At 42.0% G+C, this 24,371-nt stretch overlaps 1 protein-coding gene across 3 annotated transcripts in view; it reads right to left on the bottom strand.

Annotated features, from left to right (window-relative positions):
* The window catches only part of LOC121293328 (zinc finger protein 292-like), a 403,832-nt gene that overhangs the window by 298,749 nt on the left and 80,712 nt on the right, over positions 1 to 24,371 (bottom strand). For all 3 annotated transcript variants that reach the window (XR_005946495.1, XM_041216283.1, XM_041216290.1), the window contains one exon: positions 15,954 to 16,032. Coding sequence is in view for 2 of the 3 variants with exons in the window: in XM_041216283.1 (XP_041072217.1) it covers positions 15,954 to 16,032 (79 nt within the window). In the remaining variant the exon portion in view is untranslated. The remainder of the gene's footprint in view (positions 1 to 15,953; positions 16,033 to 24,371) is intronic.

Genomic DNA, 24,371 nt, shown 5'->3' with positions numbered 1-24,371 from the left:
AAGAGTGGAAGAACAATAGTGATAGGGGATTGGAGAGATGGTGCAGGAGGGTGGGCTTCAGAATTCTGGGGCACTGGGACTAATTCTGGTGAAGTTGGGGTCTGGTGAAGGGATGGTCTATACCTGAACAGGACCAGGACAAGGACAAATGTCCTTGCAGGGAGATGTGCTTGTGTTGTTGGGGAGGGTTTAAACTAGATCGGCAGGGGGCTGGGAATCTGAGGGCAGAATCAGATTGGATAAACATAAGGGAGAGGGAGACAGAAAATTAATGAGTGACTCAAAGACAGAAGAAACAAAGGTTAAAAAATGTACAGTACAGGAATTTGGCAGTGTTAAAAGGTATATATTTAAATGCAAGGAGTATAACAAACAAAGCCAATGAGCTGAGGGCACAGGTAGACACATGACAGCATATCATTGCTCTAACAAACTTGGCTTAAAGAATGGCAAACATGGCAGCTCAACATCCCTGGATATAGGGTTTTCAGGGAGGATAGAGAGGGGGCTAAAAAAAAGTGGGGTATTGGTTAAAGAATGAGAGAAGGGATGATAAATTAACAATCAGCAAATGAGGCCATATGAGTTGAGCTCTGACTTAAAGGGGCAGCCATACTACTAGGAATATAGATCCCAAATAGTGAGAGGGAGATAGAAGAATAAATATGTAGGCAAATTTCTGAGTGCAAAAGCAATAGGGCAATAATAGGTGGGGATTTCAACTACCCTAATATCAACTGGGGTACGAAGAGTGTAATAGGCACAGAGGGCAAAAAAATTCTTGAACTGCATTCAAGAGAACTTTGAGCCAGCATGTAACAAGCCCAATGAGAGGGAGTGCAATTCTAGATTTAGCCTTAGGAAATGAAGCCAGGCAAGTGGATGAAGTAGCAGTGGGTGACCATTTTGGAGATAGTGACCATAATACTGTTAGATTGAGCATAATTATGGAAAAGGATAAAGATAGAACAGAAGTAAAAGTTCTAAATTGGGGAAAGGCAAATTTTACAAAGTTGAGAGTTGACCTGGTGAAAATGGACTGGTTACAGCTACTTGAAGGGAAATCAGCGACAGACCAGTGGGAGGTATTCAAAAGCAAAAATGGACTGGCTTCAGCCACTTGAAGGGACAGACCAGTGGGCACACAGTGTATACATCTCCCCACAAAAAGAAAAGGCAGTATTGTTGAATCTAGAGCTCCCTTGTTATCTAGAAGCATACAAAGTAAAATAAAGCAGGAAAAGAATGTTCGACAGTCACAAAATATTAATACACCAGAAAGCCTCGAGGAACATAGAAAATACACAGTGAAGTAAAAAAGAAAATCAAGAAAGCAAAGAGAGGATATGAAAAAATATTGGCAGATAAAATCAAAGAAAACCCAAACATGTTTTATCAGTACATTAAGAGCAAAAGGATAACTAAGGAAAGGGTAGGGCCTATCAGGGATGTACAAGGTAACTTGTGCATTGATACAGAAGTTGTGGGCATGGCTCTCAATGAATACTGTCTCCGTCTTCACTAAGGAGAGGGATGATGCTAGGCATTCTAGTTAAGGAGGTGTGTGAAATATTAGATACAATGAGATATATAATGAGACTGGAAATAACAAGTGGGGAAGTACTGACATCCTTGGAGATGGATAAATCACCAGAGCCAGATGGACTGTATCTCAGACTGTTAAAGCCAGGGAGGAAATAGCAGATGCCCAGAGGGTAATTTTCCAATCCTCACCAGATACAGATAAGGTACCAGCAGACCAGAGATCTGCAAACATTGTACCATTGTTTACAAAGGGTGCGATGGATAGACCAAATAATTATAGGCTGGTCAGTCTGACTTCAGTGGTGGGCAAACTATCAGAATTAATTCTGAGAGCCAGGATAAACCATCACTTAGAAAGACATGGATTAATCAGCATGGTTTTGTTAGGGGAAAATCACGTCTTACTAACTAATGCGGATCGTGCAGCGGATGTTGTCTACATGGATTTTAGTAAGGCATTTGACAACAAGGTCCAACGTGGTAGACTGGTCAGAAAAGTCAAAGCCCATGGAATAGAGGGAATGTGGCGAGTTGGATCCAAAATTAACTCAGTGACAGAAAACAAAGGGTAATGGCTGACATGTTTTTTTGTGAATGAAAAGCCATTTTAAGTGGCGCATCAAGGGCTCAATGTGGGTCCCTTGATGATTATGATATATGTTGATGATTTGAACTTAAATGTGGGAGAAACAATTGGGAAATTTGCAGATGACAAAAATCTGTTGATAGCGAAGAAGATAGCTGTGGACTTCAGAATGATATCAATGATTTGGTCGACTGGGCAGAAAAGTGGCAAATGGAATTCAACCTGGAGAAGTGTGAGGTAATGTATTTTGGGAGGGCAAACAAAAGTAAAGGAATGCACAAACAGAAGGATATTGAGGGGTAGAGGAAGTGAGAGGTCTTGGATTGCAAGTCCACAGGTCCCTGAAGGTGGCAGGACAAGTAGATAAGGTGATAAAGGCAGCATATGGAATACTTTCATTTATTGGACGAAGTATAGAATATAAAAGTAGGGTTGTAATGCTGAAGCTGTAGAAAACACTGATTAGGCCACAGCTGGAGTTTTGCATGCAATTCTGATCACATTACAGGAAGGACATAATTACTCTGGAGAGTGTAGAGGAGATTTATAAGAATGTTGCCAGGGCTCGAAAATTGTAGCTATGAAGAAAGATTGGGTAGGCTGGGGTTGTCTTCCTTAGAACAGAGGCGGCTGAGGAGTCACTTGATTGAGGTGTACAAAATTATGAGGGGCCTAGACAGAGTAGGCAGAGAAGACTTGTTTCACGTAGCAGCAATTACCTGGGGCAAAGATATAGGGTGTTTGATAGAAGGATTAGAGTGGATATTAGGAAAAACCTGGAATGGTGGTTGAGGCAGAAACCCTCAACTCATTTAAAAGGCACCTGTATCTGCACCTGAAGTACTGTAGCCTGCAAGGCGACGGGCCGAGTGTTGAAAGGTGGGATTAGAATGGGCGGCTAGTTGTCTCAGTTGGCGCTGACAGGATGGGCTGAATGGAGTCTCTCTGCTGTAATTTTTCAATGGTTCTGATCTTAATAACTGGTGCAGCAGATTCAAGGGGCTGAATGGCCTACTCCTGCTTCTTATTTGTATGGTGCATATTGTCCAGGTTGAATAGCTTTCAGTGTAGAGGTTCTACTCCTAAACAGTAAATAAAATCAGTAATAATATCAAACTGGAAGCTGGCAAAAATTAAATCAGCATTGTCAGTAGTAAAAATGGAAAACCCCACAATCACCTGTTGATTTCTCTTAGGCTGCTCAATTATGCAAATCAAGGTTTTGATTTATAATGCGTTAGTCCTAATGTAGCACTCAAAATTATCTTATAATCAACAGTATGTTAGACAAGCCACAAGAAAACAGGAGATAGAACAGAACGGAGCAAAATCTCCACCCTGAAACATACATATCTGATCACAACACAAGAAAGAAAATGGTTTGGAACTGATTATACTACCAAAAGCAATGTACACTGGCTTTTTAATAGCACAGGATACAGCTGCTGTTCGTACTGCCTGGCAAGGCAGTTTGTTTTAATTCATCTGCTTAGAGTTATAATAGGACACAGCACCTGCAAAGGTCATCTTTATCTCTAAATTAATTTACTTTTGCATCTTCTCTGAACCATATGATTCAACGATAATGGACTTGTCGAACTAACATTATCAATAAATTAGCCCTTTAAGAGTAATTTAGCTAACTAAAAAAATTGACACCTGCAATTTTAGAATTTCCCTCAACTAAGTGGGAGAATTTAAAAGAAAATCCAATTTTCCCAACCCTCCACCGCCCAAGTACAAGGCTGAATTGGTGTATATCACAAAATATGGCACTGAAATTTGTTACAGTACTACTAAATTCCAGCAGTTTTAGTTGGCAATTTTCAGCACTGCTGCTGCAGATCTACAAGCAGAGAAATTAAGATTTTACCGTGACAAAAAGTACATTACGCTATGAAATGCATAGAGCAAACGTCAGTATGCCTTAAACCAAATTATTTCAATTTAATATCATCTATCTTGTGAAAAATAGGTCTGCATAAAGTGTGGATGGTACAAGTATTGTATATAATACTTTTGTGTCCTTTCCCCAGGGAATTGAAAGCAGTTCACAGCTTGCACTTTGTGCATGGAATTGCCCTGATCTTTGCTGCACACTGTTGTTACTTGATTGTACAAAGTGCTAAAACATGGCCAATTAAAAGGAGTAAAAACAGAAAATGCTGGAAAAACTCAGCAGGTCTGACAGCATCTGTGGAGAGAGAAACAGAGTTAACATTTCAAGCCTGGATGACCCTTCTTCAGAAGGGTCTAAAAGGCGGCAGTGTTTGCTGCCAACGCCTGTGTGCTCAGTTGTGTTGTTTTACTCCGCGATGTCATTGCAAGTAACAGAACAGAGATGCTTATCAAACAGGAATTAAAGGCAGTCATTAAAAAAGCCTCACCTATCTTAGAGTTGGTGGAGCAGAGGACAGCAATGAAGCCAAGCCTCGGAATAAGCAGGGGGAGGAGGCTTCTATCCAGCTGGTGACAGCCGCAATTCCGGGTTACAACCTCCATATCCCACCTTTGGAGCTCTAGGGTATCTTCCAGTTTGAACCTGCGGCCGCCCCGCAGTTCGAGTCTCCTGTGCTAGAGCCTCTTCCCCTTAACCCAGGCCCATTACCAGAAAGCAGCCCTGGAGCTGCCAACGCAGTATATGGAAGTTGTAATCTGGAACCTGAATAAGATCCAATCGACACTGGGTGTCCTACAAATGACATAATTAATTGGTTTTCTGCACACGTGCAAACAGGTATCAGCAGCCATCTTGTGCTGGCAGGAGATAGTGTTAAAACAATTAACAGTCACACTAACACAACAACAAATAGCGATAGCAGCGACCTTTACAAACGTGAAAACTACAAATGTTAACCAGATAGTAAGATGCACAAAGAGGTACCATTCAACTCCAACTAAATTACAAATATAACGTAACAAATGTACAGCTTTCAGCCTCAAAAGCCTGTTCCACCATTCAATTGTATCCTAGATGATCTGTTATAGCTTGTATCTTCAGATGATTTTGTAATCAGTCAAAATGACTATGGGAACATGGTTCTGTGATGATTCATTGGAAATATTAACAAGTTATTAATGTATGGTTTTAGCAAATCAATTAAGAATGTGAGAATTAAACCACAATTACTGACCAATACTCCTCCATGCAGCAGCTGAGAAGGTACCGCACATGCCTTGTTCATAAGAAATAGGAGTAGGTCATTCGGCCCTTCGAGCCTACTCCGCCATTCCATCAGATCATGGTTGATCTGATTGTGGTCTCAATTCCACTTTTCTGCCTGCATCCCCCCCCCCCCCCCAACCCCCGCCCCCCCCACCCCCCAAACCCCCCCCCCACCCCCCCCCCCACCCCCCAACCCCCCCCCACCACCCCCCCCACCCCCCAACCCCCCCCCACACCCCCCAACCCCCCCCACCACCCCCCCCCACCCCCCCACCACCCCCCCCACCCCCAACCACCCCCCCACCCCCCCCCCCCACCCCCAACCCCCCCCACCCCCCCCGACCCCCAATTGCCCTTCAGGCCCACATCAATCAGAAATCTGTCTAATCCAGCTTTGAATATTTTCAACGTCCTAGTTTCCACAGCTCTCCAGGAAAGGGAATTCAAAGGTATAATGGCCCTCAGAGGCCTCATCTGTCTCAAATGGGGGTCCCCTTATTTTTAAAATGGTGGCCCCTAGTTTTAGGCTTCCCCACAAGGGGAAACATCTGCCCAACATCAATTCTGTCAAGACTCTTCAGAATATATGTTTAAATAAGATCATGTTTTATTTTCAAAATTCCAGTGGAGGAGAGGCCTGACCTGCTCAATCTTTCCTTATAAGACAAATCCCTCAATCCCAGGAATCAACCTCGTGAACTTTCTCTGAATTGCCTCCAATGCAGAGGTTCTACATTTGCGGTTTTCTAATCTGCTGGGAGCTTTCCAGAATCCAGGGAATTTAGGAATATTACAACCAATGCATTCACTATATCTACAGCCACTTTTTAAGACCTAGAGTACAGGCCTTCAGTTCCAGGGGACTTGTCAGCGTTTAGTCCAATTACTTTTTCTCTAGTGAAAACGATTGTTTCAAGTTCCTCCCTCTCTTTTGCCCCTTGATTTCTAACTGTTCTTGGGCTGTGTCTTCTCCGGCAAAGACAGGCAAAATACCTATTCACCGCTGCCACCATTTCCTTGTTTCCCATTATTAATTCCCTAGTCTTGCCCTCTAAAGGACCAACGCTCACTTCATTTTTTATCTTACTGTCTGTTTTTACATTTCCAGCTGGCTTTCTCTCATACTCCAAATTCTCTCTCTTTTCTCAGTCACTTTTTCTTGGGTTCTAAAATTTGTCCAATCTTCTGACCCAGCGCTGATCTTCACAGTACTGTATGCGTTTTCTTTCAATTGGATACTATACTCAACTTCCTTAGTCACGGATGGTGCATCCTCCTCATAAAGCCTTTCTCTTTCAATGGAGAACTTCTTTTTTGAGAGCTGCCTCCTTAAATGTCCACCATTGCTCCTCTACGTTCCTACGTTTTAACCTATTTTTCCAGTCCACTTTAGCCAACTCTGTTTTCATATTGCCTTTATTTTAGCTTGAGATAGTAGTCTTTAAACCACCTTTCTCACCCTCAAGCTGAATGCAAAATTCTGTCTTGATATGATCCACTGTTGCCTAGATACTCCTTAACTTCAAGGTTATTAATTCACCCTGTGTCATTGCACATTATCAGGTCTCCTGCTCCTTGGTTGGTTCTAGAATGTATTGTTCGAAGAAATTGTTCAGAATATACTAAATAATTCTCCATGCTACCTTTGCCAATTTGATTCATTCAATCTATATGATTAAAATCACCAACAATTAGTACACGTATTCTATGATAAATACCATGTGCAGCATAGAACTGCATAAAATTTTAAAAAGGTATCCCTTTTTAAAGGCTGGAACGCCTGGCAGATCTCATTGTGGGCAGAATTAATATCCTGCAGATCCTTTTCCAGGGATCCTATCTCCATGTGCTACAATTGCTAACACTTGAACTATGCTGCCCATATTCTAACTCTCACCGACCACCCCTATGCTCGCTAGCCTATTATGGTTTCTGGTTGAAAAATGCTGTTTTAAAATTCTCATCCCAATTTTGAAATTCTTTTATGTCCTTGTCCTTTTTCCAGCCTCACAATCTACTGAGATAGCTCCCCCAATTTTGCACATCCCTGATTTCAATTACTTCATTCACTGATGGTCGCATCTTCAACTGCTGTGGCCCCTAGCTCTGGAATTCTCTCCTTAAAATCTGTTTCTTATCCTTCTTCAAGGCGCACTTCATATTTATCTCTTTGACCAAGTTTTCAGTCACCTGCCCGAATACCTCCTTATGTGGTTCACTGTCAAATTTTGTTTGATAACACTCCTGTGAAACACCTTGGCAATATTAAAGGTCCTATATAAATGCGTGATCTTGTTGCTGGTGGGGCAGGGGGTGGGTTAGTGGGGGTCTGTCAGTAGCTCATCACAACCTGACATACTGAGTAGGATTGCCAACTATGGTCAAGCGCATCTGTGGAGGTTTGTTCAGATGTTGTTTTCCGCTCATGGTGGTGGTGGGTACACATGGGCTTCTACAAATTTTATAGTTTTTACCTTAAAAGGTTGGGCCTCCTGTAGTTGAGCATTTTTATTAGTAGTTCTGGACCAACAACCGCTGTGAGAAATTCCAAAAACTAGCAGGCCTACTACCAGCAGACTATCAGGGAATATCATTCTCTCCAATTTTGCCCTAACATTTATTGCCAAGTCTCCTCTCCAGCCCCCACTCTTGAGCCCATGATTCCAGCACTGCCGCCACCATCACCACATTATATGATTTGAGCCTGCCAATCACACTGGCCCACCCCCAGTGAGGAAAATCCTCCCACAATTCAAAATTCTTTCCTCTCACCCAACCACTCACTCACTCACCCTGACCTCCTCCATCCACTTCTTCCACCCCATACCATCAGAGGACTGGTAGATCTGGGTTTGTGTGTTATGGAGAATTCTTTATCTAGCATCTTTACTGGCAGAAAAATCCTAATAACCCTGTGATAGACCAGTGAAAGTATTCAAATCCACTGATAAAAGTTTCTTTATGCAATGTATGCTGGGTAAAGGGACGTAGGTTACTCACCTGCTGCCACCACATACTTAGCAACATGTCTGATGTTTTGTGTTCTAAATGGATTTGAAGCATTGAAGGCTGTTCGTAATATTTCAGACTGGCATTAAGGTGGTTTTAATTAATAAAAACACATGCACTTTGGCAAATGGGAGTTCAATTTGGGAAAGTTTGATTTCATCCCTTTTGGATACAAGGCAGACAAATTGTAATAATTTCCTAATACAGGCAATGTCTCTCAAAAGCAAGTCTGTGCCGTTTTTCAGAAAAGATCCTGAGGCATTTCACAATAGCTGTGGTGTAATTAGATACCGATTGACAGCGATAAAGTCTAAGTCTAAAGCAGCCACACTGAAGCTGGATAGTACTTTGGTAAGGTCACAACTTAAAAACTGTTCACTTTGGGTCTCTGGAGCACTAGAGAAACACAGGATGGAAGTTGTGCAGAGAAGTGCAGCTTCCTGAGCTTTTCAGAGCTGGGTCAGGTGGGGTCAAGGGTCACTCCCACCACCTCCCCACTCAGGCTACTGGAAATGACAGGCGCATGAAGCTGATAACTACTTGCACGACACTACACAGGTGCAGCAACTCCCCAAAATCCAGTTAAGATTTTCGCTCACTTAATAGCACTTCAAATTCTTGCATGGGCCACTTTAAAAAAAAGTTTGGTTTTTGGACCCCGTCAGTTTTCGGATAGCTGGATTTGAGCCTGGAACGGGAAACTAGGAGCTATGCGGGAGCAAAACGATTCAGGTGTTTATGTACATCATCAAAAACTTGTGCAGGTACAAAAATAAGAGCCAAAAAGCCTAACAGAATGTTGGTTGTTACCTTAAGAGGCCTGGAATACAAAGTGATGTTTCAGTTGTACTGACGCAGGGTTCTCTGGAGTCCGAGGAAGGACATACTGGCCTTGTGGGGGGACCAGTGCAGATTCACCAGAATAACACAGGGGCTTAAAGCGCTGCATTATGAGAACGGGTTGCATAAATTGGCTTGCATTTTGAGTTTAGGAAGTTGAAGGTGATCTAATTGAGATCTTTAAAATGTTAAAGGGCTTTGATAGGGTAGGTAGAGAATTTATTCTGAGGGAACCCAGAACAAGGGGTATGATCCTAAAATTTAATCAGGAAGCACATTTTTGCATAAAGAGCATCAAGGGATATGGGGCAAATGCAGGTAAGTGAGATACAAATCAGTCACAATCTAATTAAACAGTGTAACAACCTTAAGGGACTGACCTATTCCTGTTCCTTTGCTCCAGTCAGCAAGTGTATACTAAGGGGCTTTATAAATAGAATCTAGTCTTAAAAATTCAGTTTTACAGGTATCTTCTTGAATAAGGTACAATAGTAGACTCAAATTAATTAATGCCATTCAATTAGGCTATTAACTCCACCTACCTACCTTGGTCACCCTCAATACCCTTGCCTAACAAAAATCTATTGATCTCAGTTTTGAAATGTTCAATTGATTTAGCCTCAACTTTTTGGGAGTGCATTTTCCAGTTTTTCACTATCCTGTGTGTCAAGTGCTATTTGACGTCACCCCTGAACAGCCCAGCTCGTATTTCAAGATTATGTCTCCTTTTTTTGGGCTTCCCCTTCCAGTGGAATTAAGTCCTCTCTATCTACCCTATCACCTCATTTGATCATCTTAAACAGAATCACAGAATTATTACAGCACAGAGGGGCCATCTGGCCCATCATATCTGTGCTGGCTCTCTGAATGAACAATGCATTTAATGCCATTCCCTGCTTTCTTCCCTATAATCCTGCACATTCTTTTTCAGAGAATAATCCAATACCCTCGAATGCCTTGATTGAATCTACCTCCACTATACACAGGCAGTATATTCCAGATCTTAACCATTCACTGCATGAAAAAAGTTTTCCTCACATCAACTTTGCTTCTTTTGCCAATTACCTTAAATCTGTGCCCTTTTGTTCTCGATCCTTCCTCCAGTGGAAACAGTTTTCACCCATTTACTCTATACATCTCAACGTCACCTCCTAATATTCCAAATTCAAGAGAGTACAAGCTTAATCAATTCAACCTGTTTTATTTCAGTGTGCTTGATCTGCCACTTCACCAGGGTTAATATACCCTACCTGAGGTGCAGTGCCCAGAACTGAATGGGCAGATAGGGTCTAAGCAGAACTTAACAGATGTAACAATTTCCACCCGTTTGTTTCCAGCCCTTGAGGTAAAAGTCAACATTCCATGAACCTCCTTAAATTATGTACATACCTGTACACTAGCTTTTAGTAATTCCTGTACCACAATCCTTAACACTCTGTTCATCCAGAGTACCCAGCTTCCTGTCATTTAGAAAGCACTGATTCCTAGGATCAAAGTGAATGACGTTACACATGTCCCATTTGAAATTCATCTGCCAGTTTTACCCAAAAATGAACCAGTGGTTTAATTTTCTGCACATGATGAGATACAACCACCCTTTGCCCATTAAGCTCAAAATAAGGTTATTTTTTATTGATGTATTTAAGTTAAAACATGAAATTCAGATTCTTGTAAAAGGAAAATGGCCACATCACTGCATTTCTTAAATTCTTTCACAAGACGTGGGTAGTGCTGGCTAGACCAGCATTTATTGCCTAACCCTAATTGCCCTCAAGAAAAGTGTTTGCAAGCCACCTCCTTGAACTGAAGTCCACGTGGCGTAGGTGCACCCACAGTGCTGTTAGGGAGTCCAGCATTTTAACCCAGCAACCCAGTGAAGGAACAGCGATATAGTTGCAAGTCAAAGTAGTGTGCCACTTGTTTTTTTTTTGGGGGGGGGGGGGGTGGAATGGGGATATGGGGATGCAGCTTGCAGGTAGTGGTGTTCCCATGCATCTGCTGCCCTTGTTCTTCTAGATCAGGGGTAGAAGGATGGGGAACTGCTGACCCAGGGGCCTGATGCAGCCTGTTGCACTTTTTCATCTTGCCCGCAGTGAGAATCAGAAAACAATTCATAAATAAATGGTCATAGAACAAAGAAAACACAAATAACAAAAGACCAACAAAAAATCTGAATATTCTGATTAGTATTTTTTTTTAAAATGTTCAATATTTCAGTCCATGCCAACACCATGGGAAGTGAAATGATGGTGTAAATGAGTCCCCTGCCCAGGTTTCAGGAAGCCACTATAATGGACAGGGGCAGGAACAAAACCATTAAGAAAGGGATTAATGATCGGAGCCACATTCAAAGCGGCTTATTTTTGTGTATCGTACATTTCCTTTAACAGATTTTCAATCCCATTTTCTAATATCTCAAATGCCATTTTCTAATGCTTATGTGTTTGGGGTGAAGAATCAACAGTGGATAGACTGACCATAAATCAGCTGACAGTGTCAGTGTGCTGATGGATGGTCAGGTAAAACTTTGAATATTCTGAGAATTGTTGGAATCTTAACAGAAAGAGTTTTAAAATCTCCACTTGCATCAGATGTGCTTCAGTTTGTCGTACCTCCCTGTGCTATCCCAGTGTTATTGAAAATGCATACATCAAGTTTCTGAATATCTCTGCGCACTAACAGTTAACTCAGTGGAACGTATCTGTAAGAAGCAAATTTCTTTCAGGAGTTCAAGTAACTATTGTAATTAAGTCAGTTAATCTTAAAGCAAACCTGCTCACATCCGAAACAGATTCTTATAAGGTGACCTCCATGGATGGTTAGAAGTTTCTTTGCAATGATCAAGTATTGCTTGGGATAGTTGAATATTAGCTTCAGTTTGCCCTTGCTAAAATCTCCCCCCGGTAGAAGATTGTACCTTCACTCCCTCCGCCTCATGTTAACATGGCCTCTGCTAAGTGGTTAATATTTTATTCTTATTTAATATGACAAAGAATGCCTCTGTCCTGTTCTGCCATTAACACTCAGTTTTTCTGGTTCTAAGTTGGAAATCCAGAACTCAGGTGGCAAATTGTGAATCCTTGAACCATTTACCCGATTGAGTGTGTCTTTTTAAAACCAGTTCGAGGTTACACATTGCCTGATGGTGGCATCCTGTGATATTCCTGCTGTTAAACACTCATTTTTTTACTATTTCAATTGGTGCTCAATGCAGATCCTGTTCTGCTCTTTCAAAGCGACCCTGTCCATTTCTGTTTGCTGCCACTCTCCTGTAAAACTGTGGATGGGCCTCAGGACCATACTCTCCCTGGAGGATGAGAAAAGGAGGATGCCAGGGCAAGAGGAGGACCATCCCATAACAAAATCTAGTCCCAGAACCTAACCGAGTTAAGCAAGGGATGCAAGTTCACTCTGTGCCATTTTTTTATTGTTCATTCATGAGATGTGGGCATCACTGGCTAGGCCAGAATTTATTGCCCATCTATAATTGCCCTTGAGGTGGTAGCGAGCCAATCTCCATGTAAAAGTCACCAGCAGCAGTCACTGTCCAGTGTTCATGCCTCTATAATAACGAGGCTCATTAAGGAAAAGCAAACTTAGCCATTGCATTAAAACAGTGGGCGAGTCGAAAGTTTCTGTATTCTCTCTAAAGAAATGAATTAAGTTGGTTTTTGTGTGTGATAAGAAAAAAGTTCCCCATCCCTGTTCTACATGGTAGAAGTCATAGGTTTGAAAGATGCTGTCAAAGGAGCCTTGGTGAGTTCCTGCAGTGCACCTTGAAGACAGTTCACACTGCTGCCATTGTGTGTCGGTGGTGGAGGAAGTGAATGCTTAAGGTGGTGGATGGGGTGCCAATCCAAGCAGGTTGCTTTGTCCTGGATGGCATCAAGCTTGAGTGTTATTGGAGCTGCACCCATCCAGCCAAGTGGAGAGTATTCCATCAAACTCCTAGCTTGTGCCTTGTAGATGGTGGACAGGCTTTCGGGAGTCAGGTGGTAGGTTACAGAATTCCCAGCCTCTGACCTGCACTTGTAGCCACAGTATGACCTGTCCAGTTCAGTTTCTGGTCAATGGTATCCCAGGATGTTGATAGCGAGGGATTCAGCGATGGCAATGCCATTGAATGTCAAGGACAGATGGTTGGATTCTCTCTTGTTGGAGGTGGTCATTGCCTGGCACTTATGTGGCACAAATGATAATTTCCACTTATCAGCTCAAGCCTGAATGTTGTCCAGGTCTTGCTGCATATGAGCACGGACTGCTTCAGTATCTGAGGAGTCATGAATGGTGTTGAACAGTGGGCAGTGAACATCCCCACTTCTGACCTTATGATGCAAGTGAAGATGGGTGAGTCAAGGACACTACCCTGAGGAACTCCTGCAATGATGACTGAATGAGATGATTGACCTCCAACAACCATAACCATCTTCCTCGGTGCTAGGTATGACTCCAACCAGTGGAGAGCTTTTCCCCTCGACTCCAGTTTTGCTAGTGCTCCTTGATGCCACATTCGGTCAAGTGCTGCCTTGATGTCAAGGACAGTCACTCTCACCACAGCTCTGGAGCTCAGCTCTTTTGTCCATGTTTGGACCAAGACTGCAATAAGGTCAGGAGCCAAGTGGCCCTGACAGAACTCAAACTGAATGTCAGTGAGCAGGCTTCCAGGACAGCCCAAGAGTTAACAGACTTCTGTTAGAAATTTAACATTTTGTCCTCCACAGCCCCCCAAAAGCTGTGGGTGCAGTACTTCCCCTGGTATTTTTAATTGGTTGTTTGTCAAGAGTCTAAGGGAATGGAATTCTTTTGCAAAAATGATGCCCTGTATGAAATTAAACGACTGCATGGAATTGGCATGACCTCAGCTCAAGGACTCTGAACTCTGAACATAAGGTCAGGTATGGCAAGAAATGAAGTACACAAAGAACATACAAAATCAGAGTCATTGTTGGCCATTTGGCCCCTCAAGCCTGCTCCACCATTCTAATTATGGTCTTAATGCCACTTTCCTGCCTGCTCTCATAATCTTTGATTCCCTTGTAGATCAAAAACCTGTCCAACTCAGACTTGAATATATTCAATGATCCAGCTTCCACTGCGATCTGGGGTGGAGAATGCCAAAGATTAACAACCCTCAGAGAAGAAATTCTCCATCTCAATCTTAATTGGGAGGCTATTTATTTTGAAATCGTACTCCCCAATTCTAGATTCCCCCACAGTGGTGTAGTGGTGAATAATAAGTGAATAGACAAAAGTTCTTAAGGGCGGCAGGTGAGATGGAGGAAGAGAACAAAATTCCCAAATGTTATGGCTAGTGATGGCTGTTAAGCCTGCTATTTACAGTTTCAGAAGCAATGATATCAAATGCTGAAGTCCAAAAGAGATAAAGAATAGCTGTGATATTGACTAGTTTGGCTGACGCAATTTCAATCTTTTGCTTAGGCACTTTTTGAAGTCCACATTGAGTTCAACAATTTCAGACTGTAGTCTCTGTTCCCCATTTTGTTGTTTCCTTTGCAGGTGTTGGCCTTAATCTTACTCAATTCACTGTTTTCAGATGACAGCTGTTCATTATTTTGCCATTCACACCTCCTCTGGACACATCTTTTGTTTCTTTAAAGTGTCCCATTACCACTCTCTTTGGCTCTGTCCCACAAACTTTTGTTCCGTCTTCCACCTGATCAACCTTCCATTTTGTTCTTTTTACATCTCCCCCATTTCACCTACATGAAAACTAACAAGACTGCATTTGCTGCAGAGTTGTGTTTTACTCCATGATGACATTGGGAGCAATGGAGTTGGCAGCAGCCAGGACAGAAATAAAGGAAAATAAAGTGCAATTATATCTTTGGTGAGGAATCTCAGGTTTAATTTTCAGCTCCGTACGAGGTTCAGTGCTCTGACTTGTTAACCCAAGCTTCTACACAAATACTGCAGGACCTGCATATTCTATCGAGCATTTTCCATTTATAGGCTATTCTCCATATTTTACTCTTTTGCTGGTTTGTTGCTGGAAAATTACATCGGGCAACTGAAGAGCTAACAAAAAAATCTGCAGTTTAAAGGTGTGCAATGTTGTGGGATATTTTACAAGCTGGGCTAGCATTAGTCTATATAACAGCTAGTCTCTGTGGGACTTGTTTATATTCTGAATAGTTTTCTGTATGACTGCAGTTCTCCACTTATTTCATTGATCATGCTACATCAATTTACATTGGTATTTTATATTTTAAAAATAGCCGACAGCCCAAGTTTGGAAAGGCAAAATCCGTCAATGGCTTTCTGCACATGTGCAAACAGGTGTCAGTGTCCATCTTTGCTGCCATCTTGTGTTCGCAGGGGACAATATTCTAACATTTCCCAGTCTGAAGAAAGGTCACAACTTGAAACATTAAATCTGTTTCTCTCTCCACAAGTGCTGCCAGGCCTGCTATGTATTTCCAGCATTTTCTGCTTATTTTACAATTTTAAATCTGATTGTCTCACTGCCATTCTAAGCCGTTGTTAAATGAGTAACTACATCTCGCAAGGTGGTTTGTTTAACATTAGAGATTTTGATTGAAGCCTTCAGACAGAAAAAGACTATTAAACATTGGGAAACCATCAAAATGTGCTTCAAAGCAGTTACTGTACAAGATATTTCTCTTGAAACCCAAAAACAACTTGTGTTTTCACTCTTGCTCATCATGTAGTAAACTTACATTTTAGAGATAGGTGGATGGACACTATATCGAATATTTGTCAGGGATAAACATATTGGATTGTTTGATGGATAACACTTACTTTCACACTTCATGTAACTCAACTTACCTGCACACAAGCTTGAAACTGCTCCCACAGTGTGCCTGGTACTTCATCAGGCAAGCAAAGCAAAAGCTCAGTACAGCTCCTGAAATGGATAAAGGATGACAATATTAAAACTAGTTTTTATGTATTTCATACAACAGCATTTGTTGTGGCAAATTTTGGCATGCACACCAAACAAACTCAGCTCTGAACTTAGTGCAATCATATTTTTGCAGTTAACATATCAAAAATTAAAACAATAAAAATTGTAGCAACAATCCAAAATACTCAAGTTTAAACAAAGTTGCTTAAACAAATTACATATTTCAAGGCTAAGCACTAAATTCACACTTGCTGTGATACCCAATTAAAAGTATAAATTGTCTAATAACTTGAAAGCAAAAGTGACTGAATTTTTAGGATTGGACTGTATAACTCGCTGTGGACATGAATCATTTGTTATACTGCAGTGATATAATAAAAGTACTGACAGTAACATGACAATACATTCTGCACAATAATTTATGACAAATAGGAAAAATAAATTAAAATACAAACCAGTACAAAACAGACATCTGATATACTGCTGGTCTGCATGACTTAGTACATTACTGCACAGGCCATTTATCTACGCAAAGAAGCATTTAAAGTCTAATCACTGACTCCAATATACTGCATTATATCACTTGACTTTCACAAGTGAATGCTGTGTAATGCATGGACAGTTAACAGAAGATATCAGAGTTTCATGGTGATACCAGCTGCATATTGTCTGTTAGGCCCTGCTCTACACTCAGTCGTTACTTTGATACATGACCTATGATAGGCAAATCAGTTACAGGGTCTGAAGTTACTTCTCAGATCATTGCTGCTACTTTATTTTTTATTTAACAAAACATGGATAACACTGGCATGGTTGCATCTACTGCCTAAACCTCACCCGCCTTGAGAAGGTGCTGGTGGACCTTTTCGTAATGCTATTAGGCAAGGAATTCTAGTAATATTGGGCAAAACATTTTGCTTTAGTGCCAAAAAAGCATGTTTTGTTATTTCTGTATTCCATGTCTTGAGTGTGAAGTGCGTGCGTACTTGTTGGGAAGACTCACTTTCTCAGCATAAAAGGTTTCCATAAAGAAAATGGACATATGCTGTCAAATACAAGGCTGCTGCACGTGCTTAGCTTTCTGGCAGCAATCAACACTATTATTGCCAAAGGTGAACAGATCAATGGCACAATTCCTTGCATATAGACTCAAGCTTTACAAATCTGAAAGACCCTATAAGTAGACTATAAAATGGGCAAGATTTGCAACACATTCCAAAAATAAATAGCTCAATGATCTATCCTGGCTGCAGTTGACATGTAATATCTTCAAAAAAATAAATCTGAATAATGAAACATATGCTGACTTGGTTAAAATTGCACCCAACATTTAAGAAAAAAGCTTATTTGATTTAATTACTTATAATGAGAGATTTTCCTTAATAGCTTTTTTGGGATGATAATATTTTCCAGCTGCTCGATATTGTTGCAGTTGTAATTGCACTAGTCAACAGATATCTGAAGCTAGGGAAGAATTATGATTCTCCTCAGGCAAGACCGCTTATTTGTTTGGCCATCTGATCCTTCACAAGGTTCCCGTGAATTTTTTGGGCTGAATCAAGATAGACACAAGGCCTCAGATACAGCTTCCTCACATTCATTGCCTGACTTTTTAGGAACTAGTGGTTGGTGAATAAAGAGCATAAATAAAAACATCACTATTTGACACTGGCCACCAGTAATCAGGTATTGATACAAGTTATTAATATTTTCATAATCATCTAGTTTCATGGTTTATGCTATTATTTAAAGAGGTAACTTTTAGTTTTTGGGAGATTAAATTTATACAGGTAAGGTAGTTAAAATTCTGGACTTCAGAAATTGCCAGACTACCTCAAGCAATGGTAATTCAATGTGTTTAGCTAATAAGGTCAGTGATGGTGGTATGAAAACACTAAATATTGGGTCTTTTCCCCTGAGTTTCTTTCAAAAGCACCTTTGTAAATAAGGGAGTTTCTTGGTGGAACCGCAAGTCTAAAACTCGCCCTGACTTAATTGAAAATTTAAATTGTTCATGTAGGTCGCAGGGTCAAAGGTCTGGTTTTAAGGCTCAGAGTTCAATGAATGTGAATTTTTGTTTGGAACGTCCCAGGTATTCCATGTTGCCAAGGAGATGAGGTTTCGGGGAAGTGATGCTTTGTGTGGGTCTGTGTTTGCACTGTCAGGAGCAGGCAGTACAGTTTGGGAACAGGCAGACAGTTGCAGCTCAGAGTGGAAGCAGCAAAAGAGATAAATTATAGCTGGCCCTGCACCTTAAATAGAGAAAATACAAGCTATTGTTCATCATGCAGAATGCGATGGTAACTCATGCTCAGTTTGGAGAGAGTTCAAGGAGGGAGGGGCTGCAAGATTTGCCTAGCTTGGAGCTAAAGGAAGAAATCTACAGTAACCCTCAAAGGTGAAAACAAGCCATTCAGCTTGGAATCAGGGAGAAAGTAAGTCTGCCAAGAGCTGAAAACAGCTATCACAAGAGAACAGATCTATTAGAAATCAGGGGCCTCATTTTCTGCTTAAGCCAAGGTGCAGCAATTTTGAATGAAGCTCAAGCTGAAAAGTCCCACACCTTACAACATAGCAATGGAGATGTTTGGAGTTGGTCTCAAGAAAGTGGATAATACATAGTTGTTTGGTGTATTGAGTATTGCTGAAAAAGAAGAGATATGTCTAAGCTTTTCATCTTGCACTCATCAGGATAACCTTCAAGAACCTAATAAGCGGCCAAAGTCTTTCTGGGCAAGTCATAATGAAAAAGGGAAGGTTGAGTTCAGGATTTTAGTTTAAAATATCTGTGGTTGTGTTTTATTGTGCTTTTTTATATAAAGTTATTAACCAAGACAATCTTTATTTAATAGTGCCTGCTTCATATGATTGTTATATAGCAAAAATTATTCCTTTAAACTGTGGAATCTTTCAGTAAATAACAGGGATTTCAAATTTCCCTTTAAATGTCAGTCTCTATGGGATTGTAACAAAATAGCAAATGGACTAAATATTGAAGAGCTAAACTATTGTTGAAAGGAGATTGTACTTACGATGTACTGATTTCTCTTCCATTTGTTGCTTGAAAATGTGCTTTTGTTCAAGTGTGCATATTCACAATGTTTACATTTGTGTAACCATGGCTCAGTTACGCAATAAATATGCGCTCTCCTTTTGAGTCCCAAGGTTCTAGATTCAAGTCCCACTCCAGGACTTGACCCTAAAAATCAAGGCGGACACTCCAGTGCATTGCTGAGGGAATACTGCATCTGTAGTGATGCAACATTTTTGATGAAATGTTAAACCAAGATCTCATCTGCCTGCTTGGGTGGATGCAAAAGATTCCATGGCACACTATTTTGAAGAGCAAGAGTTATCCCTCGTGTCCTGGCCAGTATTTATCCCACAATCAACATCACAAGCTTTAAGACAAGTTTTAAGATTTATCTACAATCAGATTATCTGGTCATTTCACATTGCTGTTCATGGGAGTTTGTTGTCTGCAACTTGGCTACCATGTTTCCTACATTACAACAGTGATTACAATTTAAATGACTTAATTGACTGTTAAGTATTTTGAGATGTCACATTCTGAGATGCACACTCAGTGCCATGCGCCGCCATATGAACACACTCGACCTCTCCCTCCAGCAGCACCGCCGTAACTCTTTTTCAAAGCTGCGCGTGCCCCCAGTTTCATTTTATTCTTCGTCTCATCCGACGGCTCAACAAGAAACTTTTTCTCTTTCTCTCGATTAATAAGGAATGCAAGCTCCAACAACTCATCGACACCAACACCCATCTAGGACCCTCCACCCCGGCCTGTCCTCCGTCCCCACCCCATCTTCCAATCCCAGCCCCAGCCGTGTATTCACTATACCCCCTGACCTTCCCCTCTCCGATGCTGAACGTTCAGTGCTCAGCAAAGGACTTAGTTTCATGCCCTTATGCCCTCACCTCAATGAATTTCGGGCTTGGCACGATGCTGAACTCTTCTTCCGCTGTCTTCGTCTCCGGCTCTCTTCTTTGGGCAGGAGTCCTCTCCCCGTTCAACGGATCCTTTTACCCATCTCCAATATTCTCCCTCCACCTGGACGCCTCCCTCTTGATTCTTACCTTCTCTTGATCTTTTCATTGAGAACTGTCAGCGCAACATTAGTCGTCTCAATTTCTCTGCTCCTCTCACCCATTCTAATCTCTCTTTCTCTGAACTTACTGCACTCCGTTCTCTCAGGTCCAACCCTGACGTTGTCATCAAACCCACTGACAAGGGTGGTGCTGTTGTTGTCTGGCGCACTGACCTCTACCTCGCGGAGGCTGAGCGTCAACTCGCAGACACTTCCTCCTACCTCTCCCTGGACCATGACCCCACCACTGAACATCAAGCCATTGTTTCCAGGACTGTCACTGACCTCATCTCCTCTGGGGATCTTCCTCCCACAGCTTCCAACCTGACAGTTGCCCAACATCAGACAGCCCACTTCTACCTCCTACCCAAAATCCAAAAACAGAACTGTCCCGGTAGACCGATCATGTCAGCTTGCTCCTGCCCCACAGAACTCATTTCTCGTTATCTTGACTCCCTTCTCTCTCCCCTTGTCCAGTCCCTTCCCACCTACATCCGTGATTCTTCTGACACCTTACGTCACGTCAACAATTTCCATTTCCCTGGCCCCAATCGCTTCCTCTTCACCATGGACGTCCAATCCCTCTACACCTCCATCCCCCACCAGGATGGTCTGAGGGCCCTTAGCTTCTTCCTCGAACAGAGGCCCGAACAATCCCCATCCACCACTACTCTCCTCCGTCTGGCTGAACTTGTTCTCACACTGAACAATTTCTCCTTCAATTCCTCTCACTTCCTCCAAATAAAAGTTGTGGCTATGGGTACCCGCATGGGCCCCAGCTATGCCTGTCTCTTTATGGGGTATGTGGAACATTCCTTGTTCCAGTCCTACTCCGGCCCCCTTCCACAACTCTTTCTCTGGTACATCGATGATTACTTCGGTGCTGCTTCATGCTCTCGTTGGGACTTGGAAAAATTTATTAATTTTGCTTCCAATCTCCACCCCTCCATCATTTTCACATGGTCCATTTCTGACACTTCCCTTCCTTGACCTCTCTGTCTCAAAATCTGGTGATAGACTGCCCACCAATATCCATTACAAGCCTACCGACTCCCACAGCTACCTCGACTACAGCTCCTCACACCCTGCTTCCTATAAGAACTCCACCCCATTCTCTCAGTTCCTTCACCTCCGTCGCATCTGTTCCGATGATGCTACCTTCAAAAACAGTTCCTCTGACATGTCCTCCTTCTTCCTTAACCGAGGTTTTCTACCCACGGTCGTTGATAGGGCCCTCAACCGTGTCCGGCCCATCTCCCGCGCATCCGCCCTCACACCTTCTCCTCCCTCCCAGAAACATGATAGGGTCCCCCTTGTCCTCACTTATCACCCCACCAGCCTCCGCATTCAAAGGATCATCCTCCAACATTTCCGCCAATTCCAGCATGATGCCACCACCAAACACATCTTCCCCTCACCCCCCCATCAGCATTCCGTAGGGATCATTCCCTCTGGGACACCCTGGTCCACTCCTCCATCACCACCTACTCCTCAACCCCCACCTATGGCACTTCCCCATGCCCACACAAAAGATGTAACACCTGCCCCTTCACTTCCTCTCTCCTCACCATCCAAGGGCCCAAACAATCCTTTCAAGTGAAGCAGCATTTCACTTTCATTTCCCCTTAGTCTACTGTTTTCGTTGCTCCCAATGCAGTCTCCTCTACATTGGAGAGACCAAACGTAAACTGGGCGACTGCTTTGTAGAACACCTGCGGTCTGTCCACAAAAAAGACCCAAACCTCCCTGTCGCTTGCCATTTTAACACTCCACCCTGCTTTCTTGCCCACATGTCTGTCCTTGGTTTGCTGCATTGTTCCAGTGAAGCCCAACGTAAACTGGAGGAACAGCACCTCATCTTCCGACTAGGCACTTCACAGCCTTCCGGACTGAATATCGAATTCAACAACTTTAGGTCCTGAACGCCCTCCTCCATCCCCACCCCCTTTCTGTTTCTTCCCCCTTCCTTTTGTTTTTCCAATAAATTATATAGATTTTTCTTTTCCCACCTATTTCCATTATTTTTAAATATTTTATGCTCCCCCCACCCCCACTAGAGCTATACCTTGAGTGCCCTACCATCCATTCTTAATTAGCACATTCGTTTAGATAATATCACCAACTTTAACATCTCTATGTTCTTTTGTCTGTGACATCTTTTGATGATCTGCTTCTATCACTGCTTGCTTGTCCCTACAACCACACCACTCCACTTCTCCCCCCCCCCCCCCCCCCCCCCCCCCCCCCCCCCCCCCCCCCCCCCAAATCAGCTTATATTTCACCCCTTCCTTGAATTCACCTAGTTCTATTGAAGGGTCACGAGGACTTGAAACGTCAACTCTTTTCTTCTCTGCCGATGCTGCCAGACCTGCTGAGTTTTTCCAGGTAATTCTGTTTTTGTTTTGGATTTCCAGCATCCGCAGTTTTTTGTTTTTATTTTGAGATGTAGACTGGTTGTGAAAAGCGCTATATAAATGCAAGTCTTTTTTTCATCCATGTGGTGGAAAAGAAGATATAACCATGTGCATTGGCTTGTCTCAGGAAAAAGAGGAAGGGGTGAAGAGGAAAGAATGGACATCACACCACAGAAGTGAATAATTTAAAAAAATATTTAGTTTCCCCTCATTTAAATTACACAATCTATAATAAGACCAGCAAATAAGTATGCATTAATGCAAAAGTACATGCATTCTCTGATGAAGTAGTTTTACAATTAACCTTACCAACAGTAGGTTTCAGGAGATTGAGGCAGTCATAATAAAAAAAACTCAAGTTTGTAGGTAAAAGCAAAAAACTGCAAATGCTGGAAATCCAAAACAATAACAAAAATACCTGGAAAAACTCAGCAGGTCTGGTAGCATCTGCAGAGAGGAACACAGTTAACGTTTCGAGTCCGTATGACTCTTCAACAGAGCTAAGTAAAAATAGAAAAGAGGTGAAATATAAACTGGTTTAAGGGGGGGTGGGACAGGTACAGCTGGATAGAGGGCCAGTGATTTTTCTTTTCCCATCTATTTCCATTATTTTTAAATGTATTTCCATCCATTGTTTTATCTCTACCTTTTAGCTTATTTCGATCCCTTCCCCCCACCCCACCCCCACTAAGGCTATCTGTACCTTGCTCATCCTGCTTTCCACCCTTAATGTCACCTATTAGCACATTCCTTGGATAATATCACCATCTTCAACGTCTCTTTGTCCTTCTGTCTATCTCCACCTATCACTGGCCCTCTTATCCAGCTCTACCTGTCCCAAACCCCCTTAAACCAGCTTATAGTTCACCTCTTTTCTATTTTTACTTAGTTATGTTGAAGAGTCATATGGACTTGAAACGTTAACTGTGTTCCACTCCGCAGATGCTGCCAGACCTGCTGAGTTTTTCCAGGTATTTTTATTTTTGTTTTCATGTTTGTAGGTAATAGACTAACCTTGAAATTTTCAGGAATGGTTTGCTTCAACCCAACCTCTGTCCTTCAAAACCCAACCTCTGTCTCCAATATGAGGATCTAGACAGCAGGCTTCTCCATCAGTGTTCAGCATTGTTGGCAATGAATGCTTGACTGCTGCCAACCAGAACTTTCAAACCATGATTTTTATTCCCCTTGCAAATGGGCAAGGTATTCATGTCCAGTTCATTTTCAATAGTGAGGTTTAAAACTTCCATTCTCTTCTCATGCAACATATGTCTCATCCAACCTATTACGATCCGAGCTGAGGTTACTCCTGGACAAGCCTGATCCCAGAGTGGAACCCAACTTGATAGATCCTAAATTGTTTGTTTAGATATGTGGAGAGTAGCTACTGAACAGAGTCACAGGAGTCAACTGATGAACTTTTAACAAAAGAATAAAACATTTATTCAACAAGAAAGGAACTATACTACAATACTCCTTCACCCACAACTATACCTTTACATATATATACAGATTGGTAAGAATAACACAAGTTATAAAAGCTGTCTTATACTCTATCGTTCACAGTAATTACATGGTCCATATAAACCAATAGGCACCCTATGGTCAGGCACACCACACTCTGAAACCAAATGACAGATGCCACCTCAATCAGGTAATATGGATCTTTCATTAACTCCCCCCAGACGCTTGTCACACCATGAGCCAACTGGTCTCACTGAACTCTGTCTTTTACATGAGGATTTCCAATCTCCACTCTCCAAGAACTTGCTTTGGAATCTTCTCCCAAACTGATGCTTCTCTCAGGTGCCTTCTGCAA

Source organism: Carcharodon carcharias, chromosome 2 (genome assembly GCF_017639515.1).
Source record: "Carcharodon carcharias isolate sCarCar2 chromosome 2, sCarCar2.pri, whole genome shotgun sequence".
NCBI classification, from domain to species: Eukaryota; Metazoa; Chordata; class Chondrichthyes; order Lamniformes; family Lamnidae; genus Carcharodon; species Carcharodon carcharias.
This window is presented reverse-complemented; position numbering and strand designations above follow the sequence as displayed.